The following is a 15751-nucleotide window of genomic DNA, read 5'->3' on the forward strand; positions in this document are numbered from 1 at the left end:
AGCACCGCCGCTCACACCCGCCCCGCCTCTTTCCCCGCGAATCTCGCGGCACCGCCCCACCGGGCGCATGCGCATCCGCGCACGGCCTGCCGGGATTTGTAGTTTCGGTGCGGCGGGCCCGGCGCGTCCAGTGGCTGCGCTCAGGTGTTGAAGCGACCAAAGGCCGAGGCGGAAGTGGGCGACCAACCCGGGAAGCGAAGGCACGGGGTTGGCGGTCGCGAGGCGCCGAAGAGGGGCGCAGGGCTTAGGAAGGGCGCGTGCGCGACGACAGGCCCCCGGGGAGGAGGCAGGGCAAGGCCGGGCGTCGGGGCCGGTGGTCCGGGCATCAAGCCTGGAAGATGCACAGGAGGAAGGGACCCCCGGGACCCCCAGGCCGAGGCGCCGCTGCCGCCCGCCAGGTGAGTCTGCGCTCCACGGTCCCAACGGGGGAATCCTTGCCTACCCTCGTCACAGGCCCTGGGCAGGGCCCCCCCAAAGGGAAGTCCGATCTCCGCCCCCCCAAGTGAGCCCCAGTCCCCGCCCCCAAGATGAGGCTCCGCCCCCAATGTGCGGCCTGTGGCCTTGGCTCCCCCCAACACTTGGCGTCGTGCCCGGGGCTCGAGGCCACCTGTTGCCACAGCAGCTCCAGTCGGGGAGGGGAGGGGAGGATCAGTCCTCGGACCTGGCTTGTCAAACCCTTGCACCAGTCGGGCCATGTCAGACTCCTTGAGGCACCCACTGAGGCTCAGAGAGGTGACAACATCTGCCCAAGGTCATAGGGCTTAACAGCTTGCCCAGATCTAAATGCAAATCCAGAGCTACAGCCATAAGCCCACAGGACTGTGGCTGGGCCCCTTCTTACTCTCCAACTCCTCTGCCCCAGGCATGGGGGGAGTTTGATTTTTCTCAGCTTTGCTGGAAGGAGCCCAGGGCGTAGCTTAGTGTTCAGATATTCAAGTCTGGCTGACTTAAAGTTCCCTCCTGGCTTCTGCACTTTGGACACTTGACTTCACAGCTCTGAGCCTCAGTTTTCTCATCTGTAAAATGGATACCATTAGAGACCCCCACATCCCAGGACACTTGTGAAGATGCATTGAGATAGTTTATAGAAAGTGCTAGAGCATAGCACTCCATAAATGTCATCATTATTACTGTTAGGTGGAATCATACGTAATTGCCAATATTTGGCCATTTTTGACCAAAGGAAGGGCAACTTCATACAGTTCAAGGTAATATTATCGCATCATGAGTGGTCATCAACCAAAACAGAAAGACAAGTCTGCAGGACAGAGACCCCACATTTGACTTCTACGTTGTTGTCAGGGGCTCTAGTTGTTCTTAATGCTCCAGGCTTCCTGCATGAGGATGCTAGAAGGAAAAGCCCAGGTGTGCAGAGCAGCTTTGCTTTGGCTGGGTGTGGGGCCTGCTTCTCCCAGTGAACTTGGCTAGCAGAACATCACAGCTGTGGACTCAGAGCAGGGAGCTGGGTCTCTCTGCCTGCCCTTTGCCCCGTGTTGATCTATGCCAGAAGGCCTGGCCCATCTTGAGACACCTGTTCTGGGCCTGTTCCAGCTTCCTGGTAGTCTCCCAGGAAACAGCTTTCCCCAGGAGACCTTGGTTTCTTCCTCCCAAGGAGGCTCTGGGTCCATCATGGCTGCCTCTGGCCTAGTGGTGCATCCCCAGGTCTTACTGGACCCTCGCTGTTCCCCCAGATGGGCCTGCTGGTTGACCTCTCCCCAGATGGCCTGATGATCCCTGAGGACAGTGTTAACAATGAGGAACTGGAGGCTGAGTTCTTGGCCTTGGTGGGGGGCCAGCCCCCAGCCCTGGAGAAGCTTAAAGGCAAAGGTAAGATGGTTAACAACCTCTGAACATTTTATCTCCCACTGTGGGCTGGACTCAGAGATGGGCACTGGGGATATGGGGGCTAGAAGACAGATAAGACCCCTGCCCTCTAGGACCCCACAGACTGGGTAAGAAAGAGGGTAAGCGATCAACTCTGCACCCAGACAGGGATTTGAACTCCAGCTGTGCCACTTAATGGCCGGCCTGGTGTTGGCCTCAGTTTCCCCATCTGTAAAGTGGGAACAATAACCATGCTTACATGACAGGAGTTAATCTTCTAGGGTCCATAAGTAGTTCACACAGGGCCACCTGACACATAATAAGACCATGTCCTCATCAGTCCAACCCACTGATCAGGTCTGGGATTGCAGGAGAGACCTGTGAGTAGCCGTGGGATTGCTAAAGGAAGTACCCACAATGGGGAGAGCCAGGTGAAGAGGTGGGAGCACTTCCAGGAGGGGTCATAGCAGGTACAAAGGCCCTGGGGCAGATGGCAGAGGGCAGAGGACCTTGAAGGGATCAAGTGGAGCTGAAGCCCAGAGGGGAAGTGGAAACTTTAAACATGTTAGTAAATACAGCCAATCCCGATTGTTGGTGGATTTCATATTTGTGAATTCACGACTCCCTCAAATTTGTTTGTAAGCCCAAAATCAATAATCGTACATCCCTTTAGTGGTCATTCATGGATGCACGAAGAGCAGTGAAAAGTTTGAATCGCCTGACGCATAAAGTGGAACAACGCTATGTCTTCTCCTTTCGGCTTTTATACTGTAAACAAGGGTCTCTTTTAGAGTCTGTTCAGTGCCATATTTTTCTCATTTTGGGGCTTTTTGTTGGTAATTTCGCTGTTCATAATGGCTCCAGACATAACGCAGAAGGGCTGTCTAGTGTGCCTAAGCGCCAGAAGGCTGTTATGTGCCTTACGCAGAAAGTGTGAGTGTTAGAGAAGCTTTGTTCAGGCGTGAGTTATTGTGCTATTGGCTGTGCGTTTAAAGTTAATGAATTAACTATATATATGTGTGTGTATATATATATATATATATATATATTTGAGAAGGTGTCTTTAAGCAGAAACACACATAAAGTATTGATCAGTTGATGAAAATGTGGTGACTGGAGGCTCATAGGAACCTAAGCCTGAATCTCCCCTAGGAGCAATGGTCCCGTGGAGCCACTGATTCAGTTTTCAAGGCCACTTTATAGCACATAAGTACCACAAATAATGAGACTAACACAAATAACAAGATACTGACCATACGCTGTGCTAAGAGCTTTGTTTACCTTTCATCCCCCCAACCTACCTATAAGGGGGAAACTGTTGTTACCCCCATCTAACAGATGGAGAAACTGAGGCCCAGAGAGGGAAAGCGACTTGCTCAAGGTCCCACAGTGAGAAAGTTGCAGAGCTGGGATTCAAACTCAGGTGGCCCGGTCCGGGAATTGGGGCTGCATGAGGAAGAGAGGTGGGGTCACGCAGGGCGGGCCCAGGGCTTTCCAGGATGGGGAGGTGGGCGGCTCTTGGAGGATCTGGGTCCAGCTGTGGCCTCCCCTTGCTGCCAGGCCCCCTGCCCATGGAGGCCATCGAGAAGATGGCCAGATTGTGCATGAGAGACCCGGACGAGGAAGAGGAGGAGGGGACAGAAGAGGAGGACGTGGAGGCGGATGACGACCTGATTGTAAGCACCCACGGCGGGGTGAGGGGTGCTCTTCATCCATTGCCCCCACCCACTGGGCCCTCACATCCCACCCCTGGCCATGTGTCCCTGCAGGCAGAGCTGAACGAGGTCCTTGGAGAAGAGCAAAAGGCGTCGGAGCCCCAGCCACCTGTGGCCCAGGTACAGCTCCGACAGCCCTGCTCCTTTGAACCGCAGCCCCACAAACAGCCTGGGCTTCAAGGCCCACCTTGTCCCTCTCGGTTGTGTGACATGATGCCCCTGACCCCACTTTCCTCCACTGGGAAACAGGGACCTGGATTTCTGCCCCACCAAGGCAGGAGAGCCTGGCCCAGGGGTGACCTGTGGCTGACTGTTTGTGTGGGGAGGGGCTGGTGGCAGCAGCCCGAGTGGGGTCACCACCCAGACTACGCCGCCCCTGACCCCTCTTGCAGACGAAGCCCTCAGCCCCCTCCCCGGGGGTGGAGGCCACCTTGCAGGAGAGGCTGGCGCTCTACCAGACAGCAATGGAAAGTGCCAGGCAAGCTGGAGACAGCGCCAAGATGCGGCGCTATGACCGGGGGCTTAATGTGAGTAGGCAGAGGGCAGGGTGCTGGGACCCCCCCATACCAAGCTCCCAGCTTCTCCCAGCCACACCCTAATGCCTTGTCTCAGACGCTGGAAAACCTGCTGGCCTCCATCCGGAAGGGCAACGCTATCAACGAAGAGGACATCCCACCGCCCGTGGCCATAGGGAAGGGCCCAGCAGCCATGCTCAGCCATAGCCTTGCACCCACCCAGCCAGCCCCTTCAATCCCACCAGCCACGGAGCCCAGGGTCACCCTGGAGGGTCCTCCTCCCACCGCCCCAGCCTCATCCCCAGCCTCAGTCAAGCCCCAGCTGCCGCCAGGTAGGCTGGGCAGGGCCAGGCTCATGTGGGGTATGGATGGGCTATTCAGTGGTAGGCCACTCTGTAGGGGTGCAGGCCTTGCACTGATGGTTAGATATTTTCAACATTTCCTGACCGGGAGTCCTCATGTCCCTGGAGTACTTTCCAAGGGGGACACAGACACACAGAGAGGTATTTGTGTCATTATGGTACTATATATCATATTTACCATTTTAGGCTGGGCACAGTGGCTCACACCTGTAATCTCAGGACTTTGGGAGGCCGAGGCAGGAGGGATCACTTGAGACCAGGAGTTTGAGACCAGCCTGGGCAACATAGCAAGACCCTGTCTTTACAAAAAATAATTTAAAAATTAGCTGGGTGAGGTGGCAGGCACCTGTAGTCCCAGTTACTTGGGAGGCTGAGGCAGGAGGATCGCTTGAGTCCAGGAATTGGAGGCTGCAGTGAGCTACGATGACGCCACTGCACTCTAATCTGGGTGACAGAGCAAGAGTCTATCTCAAAAAAAAAAAAAAAAAAAATTGGCTGGGCGTGGTGGCTCACGCCTGTAATCCTAGCATTCTGGGAGGCCGAGGCGGGCAGATCGCTCGAGGTCAGGAGTTCGAGACCAGCCTGAGCAAGAGCGAGACCCCGTCTCTACTAAAAATAGAAAGAAATTATCGGGCCAACTAAAATATATATAGAAAAAATTAGCTGGGCATGGTGGCGCATGCCTGTAGTCCCAGCTACTCGGGAGGCTGAGGCAGTAGGATTGCTTAAGCCCAGGAGTTTGAGGTTGCTGTGAGCTAGGCTGATGCCATGGCACTCACTCTAGCCAGGGCAACAAAGCGACACACTGTCTCAAAAAAAAAAAAAAAAATTTGCATTTATGGCTTTAAATTTAGAGAAACTTCCCCTGAAAACATTGAGCATATTATTTGAAACTATAACTAACACACTGTTTAAAAAGGAGCAAGTCCTGGATTTCCCAACTTTTGCAAACACATTGCATAAATCTATTTTGGTTGTATAAATATATGATAGGGTAGGCAAAAAAGGCTTTCAAGGACACAGATATATCATGTTAGGATAAAATGCTGTAGGGAATATGGATGGAAATAAGAGGAGAAGATTCCCAATTGCTGAAAGTAGAACCCAGGGTATGGTTCAAAAGTGTTGGTATGTACCCAAAAGAATTGAAAGCAGGAAGTGAAACAGATACCTGCATATCCGTGTTCACAGCAGCATCATTCACAATGGCCAAAAGGTGGACACAACCCAAGTGTCCATCAACAGATGAGTAAATCAACAAAATGTGGTCTATCCATACAATGGAATATTATATAGCCTTAAAAAGAAAGGGAATTCTGACACTCGCCACAGCATCCATGACCCTTGAGGACATTACACTTAATAAGATAAGCCAATCACAAAAAAACAAATGCAATATGATTCCACTTATGTGAGGTTCCTGGAACAGTCAGATCTATAAAAAGTAGAAAGATGGGTGCCAGGGGCTGGGGAAGGGGATGGGCAGTTAGTGTTTTGTGGGGACAGAGTTTCAGTTTGGGAAGATGAGAAAGTTCTAGAGATGGATGGTGATGATGATTGCACCACAATGTAAATGTACTTAATGCCACTGAACTGCACACTTAAAGATGGTTAAGATGGTAAATTTGGCCAGGTGCAGTGGTTCATGCCTGTAGCCTGTAATCCCAGCACTTTGGGAGGCCAAGGTGAGAGGATTGCTTGAAGCCAGAAGTTTAAGACCAGCCTGGGCAATATAGCAAGACCCCATCTCTAAAAAAAAAAAAAAAAAAAATATGGCAAATTTTATGTGTCTTTTACCAGAATTTAAAAAAAAGTAAGAAGTGAATGTTGGTATGTTGGTGAGTTTCAACTCGCCAAAGTAGTTAAAAGACATTAATCCCATTTAAATGTGTGGTGTGACAGTTTTCCTTTTCAAGTTGTCAGTATTTGCAAGACACTGGAAATAAAAACCTTGGCCACTTTTTAAACTCAAGATGAAAAATGACAGACGTCAAGTTAAAAGCATGGAAGGGTGCATAAATAAAGTTTTCCAAAATTCTCTTGGGGACAAAACAACAGTGGCTCTAGAGCCTGTCAGGCCTGGGGCAGTGAGTCCTCAGCATGCCGTCTGTAGGCTGTGTGACTTTGGGCAGGCAACATCTACTCTCTGAGCCTCAATTGTCACATCTGTAAAATGGCCTCAAACCCCAGTCTTTGTTGTGAGATGTAAATAGAAATGGTTTGTGCAGTGAACTTGGCCCAGGCAACAGAGGCTTCCTGTACGCTGTTTCCCCTTCCAGGTCCCTGCAGCCCTAGCCCCCCGGCCCAGCTGCAGAGCCACCAGCATGAATACAAGCTGGCTGCCCTCCATGCCAAGCAGCAGGGAGATATGACTGCCGCCGCCAGATACTTCCGCGTGGCCAAGGTGCGTCCAGACAGCCCTGGGGGGCGAGCAGGATGCTCCTGACATTGCATGGTGGCCAAGTCCCTGAGCTGCTGAGTCAAGCAGACCCAAGTTTGAATCCCAGCTTGGTCACTCCTTAGCTATAGTTTGCTGTACCTCCTGGAGCCTCAGTTTCCCCCTCTGTAAAATGGGTGTAAGTATCGGAAGAGGACTGAGCAAGATGAAGCAAAAGAAGCAATAGAGCCAGGAGTCCTCTGTGGCATGGCAGGGCGTGGGGGCTCCTGCAGGGTCCTGGCCCCCAACTGCAACCTCCTGCCCTGATCTCCTTTTTTCTCCCAGAGCTTTGATGCCATCTTGGAGGCTCTGAGCCGGGGGGAGCCCGTGGACGTGTCCCGCCTACCCCCTCCACCTGGTGAGGACCCCGTCCTGCCCACCCTCTGGGACAGTTTGAGGCATCTGCTAAGTTCTCCCTGATGCTGCTGGCCCCATTGGTCAGGCCCAGAGACCTCCTCAGGCCAGATCAGCCTGGGGTGGGTGTGGGCAAGCAAAGCCCCTCATTGGACTGGACCTCTCTGTCCCCAGACCAGCTGCCCCCAGACCCACCATCACCAACACCACAGCCTCCAACTCCTGCTACAGCACCCACTACACCAGGTAGACTCCCGGGACCCTCTGGGGTGGGCAGGCTGGGGCAAGACAGTCTCCCCTTCCCTCGACTCTTAACCCTGCCCTCTGTCTGGGCCAGAGGTCCCCCCAGCCCCAAGGACCCTGCTGGAGGCTCTGGAACAGCGGATGGAGCGGTACCACATGGCCGCGGCCCAAGCCAAGAGCAAAGGCGACCAGCGCAAGGCTCGCATGCATGAGCGCATCGTCAAGGTGTGAGGGGGCCGGGCAGGTGAGTGGGCAGCCCCCAGAGACCTCCCCCAGGTAGCCCTGACACCTGCATCCCCCACAGCAATACCAAGACGCCATCCGAGCCCACAAGGCTGGCCGAGCAGTGGATGTGGCAGAGCTGCCTGTGCCCCCAGGTAAGGCCCCACTCCCAGCCTCTGCCCTTCCTGCCTGTGAACCTTTGCCAATGCTGTTCCTTCTGACGGCACAGGCTCGAGGAGCTGGCTGCTACACACACGGGAGTTTTGCAAGCTTGTTAAACAATTCATAGCTTGACATTGTTCATAACAGAAGCATTTACACAATGGGAACTAATAAACGCTAAAAATGAGGGGATGTTTTTGAGAGCCTATTACCAGCCCACCACTGGCCTTTTCTCCTTTGTTCAACTCATTCCTCCCCAGTCTTCAGGTTTCAGCTCAGCAGACACTTGCTTAGCTTCCCATCAGCCCCCAGTGGGTCGGAGGCCTCCTCTGAGTTCTCAGAGCTCAGAGAGCAATTATCTCCCTGGATCTTGGTCCTCCAGGACCCCTCCAGGCCCAGTGTCTAGTGCACCACCTCGCACAGGACGCCCCAGTCCTTGTCAAGGCCTGAGGTCAGGCAAGAGAAGCCAAGAGGTATGAGGGAGGTTGGGAACAGCCTGGTATCTACAGGACCAGCAGCAGCTCTGTCCTTGGGTTCCAAGTAGATTTAAAGGCCCAAGATGGCCAGGCGCAGTGGCTCACGCCTGTAATCCTAACACTTTGGGAGCCCGAGGCAGGAGGATCTCTTGAGCCCAGGAATTTGAGGCTGCAGTAAGCTATGATGACACCACTGGACTCTATCCAGGGCAATAGAGTAAGAGTCTGTCTCGATTAAAAAACAAAAGCCACTCCAGAGGTGGGGGTGGAAATGCACGTCTGCCCTGATGGCACAGGTGCCCTCCCTCCTGACCAGGCCCCAATTGGCCGCCCAGGCTTTCCCCCCATCCAGGGCCTGGAGGCCACTGAGCCCTCCCCGCAGAGCCTGGTGGGTGTCCTGGAGACTGCCATGAAGCTGGCCAACCAGGATGAAGGCCCAGAGGATGAAGAGGATGAGGTGTCTAAGAAGGTATGAGGGGCCAGGGTCTGGGGCTGAGGCAGGGGACAGCAGCCAGGCAAGGTTCTGGGAATCCGTTAAGGTGGCCATTGTGGTCAGTGTCGGGCCCTGACCCTTGGGGAGTGGACTCGTCGCAGTTGCTAGGAAATCTCTGATGTCCTCTCTGTTCTGTCAGCAGCAGAACAGCCCTGCGGCCTCCACGGTCCAGCCCAAGGCCCCATCCTCAAGGGTTCCCCAGTCAGGACAAGCCTCTGCAGCCAAAGCAGCCCCCAAAGGCGCATCCACCAGAGGTAGGTGCCCCCTCTGCACCCTGGCTGCCTGATTCCTGGCCGTGGGCCGGGCAGCACCCACAGAGGCCCCTCTGCCCACAGCCCAGCAACAATTGGCTTTCCTGGAGGGCCGCAAGAAGCAGCTCCTACAGGCCGCGCTGCGAGCCAAGCAGAAAAATGATGTGGAGGGTGCCAAGATGCACCTGCGCCAGGCCAAGGGACTGGAGCCCATGCTGGAGGCCTCGCGCAATGGGCTGCCCGTGGACATCGCCAAGGTGAATCTCCCAGCCCTCTGCGGGAACTGCCCAGGCACCTGCTGGTCAGGCTCCAGCCCCCTTAGCAGCCACATGACCTGGAATGTATTAGTCAGGGGCCAGGCTAAGATGCCATAACAAATAGGCCCCCCTAAGCCTGAAATGAGACAGACATTTAATGTTTCTTGCATGTAACACTCAGGACAGTCTGGGCTCTGCAACAGCAGGTCCTTTAGGGCCCAGGTTCTTTCCATCTTACTGTTCTGCCACACTGTGGGAGGTTGTCCTTGTCCACATGATCTAAGCGGATCTTGTCCAGCCCCTTGAGAAGGGGAGAAAGGTAGAGCTAGTGGTTTCCTTTAAAGGAAGTGACATCACTTACTTGTCTCTCATTGGCCAGAACAAAGTCACATGGCCACACCTAGCTACAAGGGAGTCTGGGACATGTAGTTTCTTGCTGGGCCACCATATGTCCTTCCAGAATTCCATTACTAGGGAAGGAGAAGGGATCAGATTTGGGGAGACATTAACATTCTGCCACTTTGGGCAGGACCATTCACTTCTCTCTGAGCATTATTTTCCTCCTCCAAGAAAAACAGCCAGAAGAGGTTGGGCATGGTGGCTCATGCCTATAATCCCAGCACTTTGGGAGGTCAAGTCAAGGGGATCACTTGAGGCCAGGAGTTGGAGGCTGCAGTGAGCTATGATTGCATCACTGCACTCCAGCCTAGGCAAGTGAGTGAGACCCTGTTGCTTAAAAACAACAACAACAACACAGCCACAGTATTTCATGCCATGGAGTAGCATCCACAATAGGAAATATTTATGGAACACAAACCCAGTGTCCAGCCCTGTGCTGGGCACTGGGGACATAGCCTTGAACAGAACATAAAAATTCCCACCCTCATAGAGCAGACATTCTAGTTGGGTGACCACAGAAACACACAAATAAATACAGCCCCTTCTCGTGGCCCAGGGGCCCTGCACGATCTGTTCATCACTTCCTCTTCACAGTATGACCTCAGGGCCTTTGCACATGCTGTTCCTGCTGCCTGAATGCTCTTCCCCCCAGTACCTGATTGGCTCACTTGCTCCCCTTGTTAGGTCTCTGCTCAAACATCACCATCTCTGGGAGGCCTCCCCTGACCTCCTATCTCAAATCCCTCCCTTTAACCTGGAACCTTCTGCTCCTCTTCCCAACTCTGCTTTTCCTGTTGCCGTTATCACCTTCTACTCTAGCATGTGATTTACTGATTTCTTCTGAATATCACTCATTTCTCCCAAGAGCACGTTAGCACCACGACGGCAGGGGATTTGGTCTCTCTTGCTCACTGCTCTGTCCCCAGCCCCAGAACAGAGTCTGGAGCGTAGTGGGGCTTCCATACATGATTTCTTGGATGACTGAGGGATGATCTTGTGATGTTGGACAGTGGAAGGACCAAGAGGAAAGAGTAGGGGGCAGGGGACAGAGCCGTGGTCAGGGAAGGCCTCCCCAAGGAGAGGTGACATTTCTGTAGAGTTTTCGGTGGGCCCTGCCCATAAGCCTCGTCCTCCCCAGGTGCCACCTGCCCCCATCAACAAGGACGACTTTGCCCTGGTTCAGCGGCCTGGCCCCGGCCTGTCTCAGGAGGCCATCCGGCACTATGGTGACCTCACCAAGCTGATAAGGCAGCAGCATGAGGTGAGTGGGCCCCCAACCCGGGGCAGCCAGCTGTGCCCCCACGGTCATGACCCTCACTCCCCTCCCCTCACTGCCCCTTCTGTTCTCCCAGATGTGTCTGAACCACTCTAACCAATTCACCCACCTGGGCAACATCGCTGAAACCAGCAAGTAAGTGCCCCACCTCCACCAGACATCTGTACCCCCAGCCCACCCTTGCGGCTGGGGACCTGAGCGGAGCCCCCTTGTTGGCAGGTTCGAGAAGCTGGCAGAAGACTGTAAGCGAAGCATGGACACCCTGAAACAAGCCTTCGCCCGGGGTCTCCCCACACCTGCCGCCCGCTTTGAGCAGAGAACCTTCAGTGTCATCAAGTAAGGCTCCGATGACCCCCTGGCCCGGACACCCCTTTGGGGAGGGGTTTGTGCTCCCAGAAGCCAGTGCAGGACTTGCCTCTGGAGCAAAGTTCGGGTGCGTGGTGGGAGAATAGAATGTGCAAAGGCCCTGGGGCAGGCATGAGGTGCGAGTGAAGGATGATGAAGGTGGCAGTAACAGTGACACATTTGGAATACTTTTGGGGACGAGGGAGCCCAGAGACGTCGTACGGTTTTGGTGGTTGTTGGTCTTGCTTCTATTAAGTTTTTCTACACCCTGAGGAGTGGAAATTGCTTTCTCCAGTGTCTAGATGAGGTTAGGTGCAGCCGCCCCTGGGATGACCCACACCCCTTGCCCCAGCTCCCCCACGTCCACTCAGCTCCTGCTGCACAAAACCCCTTTCCCTCCCTCACATTCACCAAGTACATCCCCACCCAGCACATAGCAGCTCCTTCTTGACATCCAGAGTCACCTACAATGTCACCTCCCCTTTGAGAGTCCCTCCCTGGCCACCCCGTCTAAAGCAGCCCCTCCAAGCATGTTCCGTTCTCTTCCCTGTTTGAATTCTCTACAAAGTTGCTCTGTTTTTCTCCATTTGTATATCTGTGGTCATCGGCCCGCTCAGCTAGACTGAGCACAGGGACCTGCACTGTCTGATTTACTTCTACATCCCCAGCGGCAAGGCTGGTGCATAGTAGGTGCTCAAAAAGTGTTGTTAAATGAAAGGAGGTTCCCTCAGCAGCGAGGACACTGTCTGGTGCTTAACAGCACTTAAGAACTAGCAAGTGAAGTGGTGGTCCCCCAGCAGCTAGGGTACTGACTGGCACACAGTAGGTGCTCAAGAAATATTGTCAGATGAAGGGAAAGTCCCCCAGCAGCAAGGCCACTGGCTGGCGCACAGTAGGTACTCAAGAAATATTGAGCAAAGGAATGGTCCTGAGCTGTTAGGACACTGGTCAGCACGCAGTAGGTGCTCAAGAAATATTGTTCAGTGAAGGGAAGGTCCTCCAGCAGTGAGGCCACTGGTGGGTGCATAGTAGGTACTAATTGAATATGTGCAGACTGAAGAAAAGACCCAATGGCAGACCTGAACAGAGAACTCTAATCTGTCTGATTCTAAAACTCGGGCCCAGGAGCTGGGACATCCCCAAAGACCAGGGTGGGGTCCATCCTCTGCCCCAACTGAGGGAAGAGAAGGCAGGCGGGCAGTGGGGCTGAGATGCCTCTGTTTCCCTGCCAACCCGCCTGCACGGAAGGATCTTCCCTGACCTCAGTAGCAACGACATGCTCCTATTCATCATGAAGGGCATCAGCTTGCCCACGCCCGCAGGTGAGGGGGCTGGAGGCTGGGGTCAGGGTCGTGGGCACCACTCTCTGCCTAGCTGTGACCCTCTTTTGTCCACAGGGCTGTCCCCTGGCGACCTGGATGTCTTTGTTCGGTTCGACTTCCCCTATCCCAATGTGGTACGTGGGGAGCTAGGGAGTAGAGGGCTGGAGCCCCGGTGAGCGAGGAGGTGAGTCCGACAGGTGGGTTGTTCAAGGCCAGGCCCTGGGCCCTCCTCTCTGGTCACAGGAAGAAGCTCAGAAAGACAAGACCAACGTGATCAAGAACACTGACGCCCCTGGTGAGCCCTCTCCCCCTGCAGGAGAAGGAACAGGCAACCATGGTCTGATCCCACCCAACTTCCTCTCCCCTCTCCCTCCTCCGCGCCCCCTGTAGAGTTCAAGGAGCAGTTCAAACTCTGCATCAACCGCAGCCACCGCGGCTTCCGACGGGCCATCCAGACCAAAGGCATCAAGTTCGAAGTGGTCCACAAGGGGTGAGCTAGGGCCACAGGCGCTGGGTGGGCTCCAGGAATGGGGAGCTGTCCTGGACCAACCATCCTGTCCCCCTACGACACACATACAGGGGGCTGTTCAAGACCGACCGGGTGCTGGGGACAGCACAGCTGAAGCTGGATGCCCTGGAGACAGCGTGCGAGGTTCGGGAGGTCCTTGAGGTGAGAGGGGACATTCATCCACACATGCCGGTATGGCCATGCTGTGCATTAACATTATTCAAACACTGCCTGCCTCAAGTCCCCAAGGGCCCCTCTGCTGACCCAGCCCCTCCCTCAGGGTCCCAGACAGCCCTACCACCCAGTGCTAAGTACTCCAGCACCCTGCTTTGTTAGGGTCAAGTCCCAGCCATACCCGTGGGCTCGTACTTTGGAAATCACCTTGGTTCTGCCTGGCCCTATCCCTGGGCCTGTAGCCACCTCCTGCTTCCCACCTGCAGCGTCTTCTCACCCCCACCTAGGTCCTGGATGGTCGCCGCCCCACAGGGGGGCGGCTCGAGGTGATGGTCCGGATTCGGGAACCGCTGACAGCCCAGCAGTTGGAGACAACAACTGAGAGGTGGCTGGTCATCGACCCTGTGCCAGCAGCTGTGCCCACAGTGAGACCCCTGCCCACCAGCAACCCCAGGGGGGGAGGTTTGGTTCAGGGGGCCCAGGACTCACAGGACTTATTCTCTCCTCTGAAGCAGGTTGCTGGGCCCAAAGGGAAGGCCCCCGCTGTGCCTGTCCCTGCAAGGGAGCTAGGAAACAGGTAGGTGACTGGGCCAGGCCACACTGGAGGGAACCCACTCTTACCCTCTCAGCCCTTCCTGGATAGTTTCCCAGCAGGCATAAATTGGACCATGTCCCTCTCCTGCTTTAAAACCTTTCCTGGCACCCCTCCTCCTGGAGGATCCAGTTTAAACTCCTTGGCTTGATCTTTAAGACTTTCTGTGATCTGACCATTATCAACATACCCTGCTTTCTCTCTCCCCACTCCCTCCCTCCTGTTGGTCATGGCCATGCATAGTTGTCACTGGCCTCTGGGCTTCTGTGTTCCAGTACCCTGAGTGCCCCACCACCACCCTTGCTTCCTGTTCCTCTGACCAACTCTGACTCCTCCTTTGCGTCCCAAGTTGACTGTCACCTCCTTCAGGAAACCTTCTCTGACCACTAGGCATCAGAGTTGCCCGAGTGTGTAGCCATCATCCCCACTAAGCTGTGGGCTCCGCAACACTGCTTGTCTGCCACTGCAGCGCCATGCCCAGCACGTTGAATGGACAGGGTTGAGCAGGGATAGTCCCTGTAGCCCCTCATCCCTCCCCGACCCCTTAGATCAGCCCGGAACCTGCACAGCCTCAGCGTGCTGGCCTTCGACCAAGAGCGTCTGGAGCGGAAGGTGAGTGCCCGCCCCGCTGCACTCGGTGGGGCAGTACTGGGGGTCTGCAGGCCCAGGCAGGGACCTGACAGCCTCCTCTGTGTTCTCTAGATCCTGGCCCTCCGGCAGGCACGGCGGCCAGTGCCCCCAGAAGTGGCCCAGCAGTACCAAGACATCATGCAACGCAGCCAGTGGCAGAGGGCACAGCTGGAACAGGGAGGCGTGAGCATCCGGCGGGGTAGGGGCTTAGACATGGGCATCTGGGGGGGAGGGGCTCAGGGATGGGTATCTGATGGGGGAGGGGACTGGGACAGGCACGGTGGGGGAGCGGGGACCCTGAGTCCCTCCCCCACTGGATGTCCACACTTTCCTGCTCCCACCCTGACCCCCCTCCACCCCTTAGAGTACGCAGCCCAGCTAGAGCGGCAGCTGCAGTTCTACACGGAGGCTGCACGGCGCCTGGGCAATGATGGCAGCAGGGTGAGCTGGGCACGGGCCAAGTAGGCACCAGGTGGCCACAGGGTGGGGCTGGCAGGGATCGCCCACTGACCCCCCATCCCCCCAGGAGGCTGCCAAGGAGGCGCTGTACAGGCGGAATCTGGTCGAGAGTGAGGTGAGGGGCTCAGAAGGTGGGGGTTGGGGTCGCTGTGGTCATGGCCCTCCCTGACCCCAGTGGCCTGTCCCCCAGCTGCAGCGGCTCCGCAGGTGAGGGCCCGACGGGGCAGGCGGCCCCTGGAGGAGCAGGTAGCAGACCCATGGCCCAGGGAAGAGCTGACATGGCCACCCACCGGACACGTAGACAATCAGCAGACAGTCGGCCTCCAGCCCAGCCAGAGCCTCCCTGCTGGGAGTGTCGGGACGATGCTGGCCAGCCCCTCACCCAGGCCTGGCTGGGGGCCCCCGAGAGTCCTGTTTGCACAGTCCAGGGGTGTGTGGCTTCTGGCCTGCCCCAGAGAGGAGAGGGCAGCTGGGACAAGCCCCAAGGGCCCTTGTGAGCACTTTACTTCCTGTCCCTCCCTGGCCTTAACCCCGAACCCTCCTATACCCCAAAGAAGCGCTGAGGCTGGCAGGGGGTTGCCCTGGCCCAGCTGGACCCCCAGGACCAACACTCAGAATAAACAGCCAGGGCCACACCCGGCTCAGCTCTGTCTTGTCTTTGTTCCTTGCTCTGGCCCTTGGTGGCCAGGCTGGGTCTCCCCACCCTACCCCAGTGTCCCCGAGGGTGGTTGGGGA

General features: G+C 55.7%; 1 protein-coding gene across 8 annotated transcripts; it reads left to right on the plus strand.

The window, feature by feature from the left end:
• The first annotated feature begins 53 nt into the window (after positions 1-53).
• Positions 54-15666, plus strand: CC2D1A (coiled-coil and C2 domain containing 1A). Of its 8 annotated transcripts, none has more exons than XM_045550664.1 (29): positions 54-398; positions 1692-1827; positions 3385-3500; positions 3594-3659; positions 3932-4066; positions 4152-4386; positions 6696-6820; positions 7139-7211; positions 7382-7453; positions 7545-7675; positions 7755-7827; positions 8646-8779; positions 8943-9057; positions 9139-9311; positions 10849-10971; positions 11063-11121; positions 11206-11322; positions 12580-12653; positions 12729-12787; positions 12897-12948; positions 13044-13143; positions 13233-13323; positions 13623-13760; positions 13848-13912; positions 14476-14539; positions 14630-14756; positions 14922-14998; positions 15084-15131; positions 15207-15666. In XM_045550664.1, the coding sequence occupies exons 1-29, from the start codon at positions 339-341 to the stop codon at positions 15225-15227; spliced, it is 2859 nt and encodes a 952-aa protein (XP_045406620.1). In that variant the 5' UTR covers positions 54-338; the 3' UTR covers positions 15228-15666. The 8 variants fall into 8 exon arrangements, 6 of the variants coding, with proteins under 6 accessions (XP_045406620.1, XP_045406621.1, XP_045406622.1 ...); XM_045550665.1 differs by having other exon boundaries at positions 8946-9057; XM_045550666.1 differs by having other exon boundaries at positions 8946-9057; positions 13851-13912.
• Positions 15667-15751: the final 85 nt, after the last annotated feature.

This window comes from Lemur catta, chromosome 1 (genome assembly GCF_020740605.2).
Source record: "Lemur catta isolate mLemCat1 chromosome 1, mLemCat1.pri, whole genome shotgun sequence".
NCBI lineage: Eukaryota > Metazoa > Chordata > Mammalia > Primates > Lemuridae > Lemur > Lemur catta.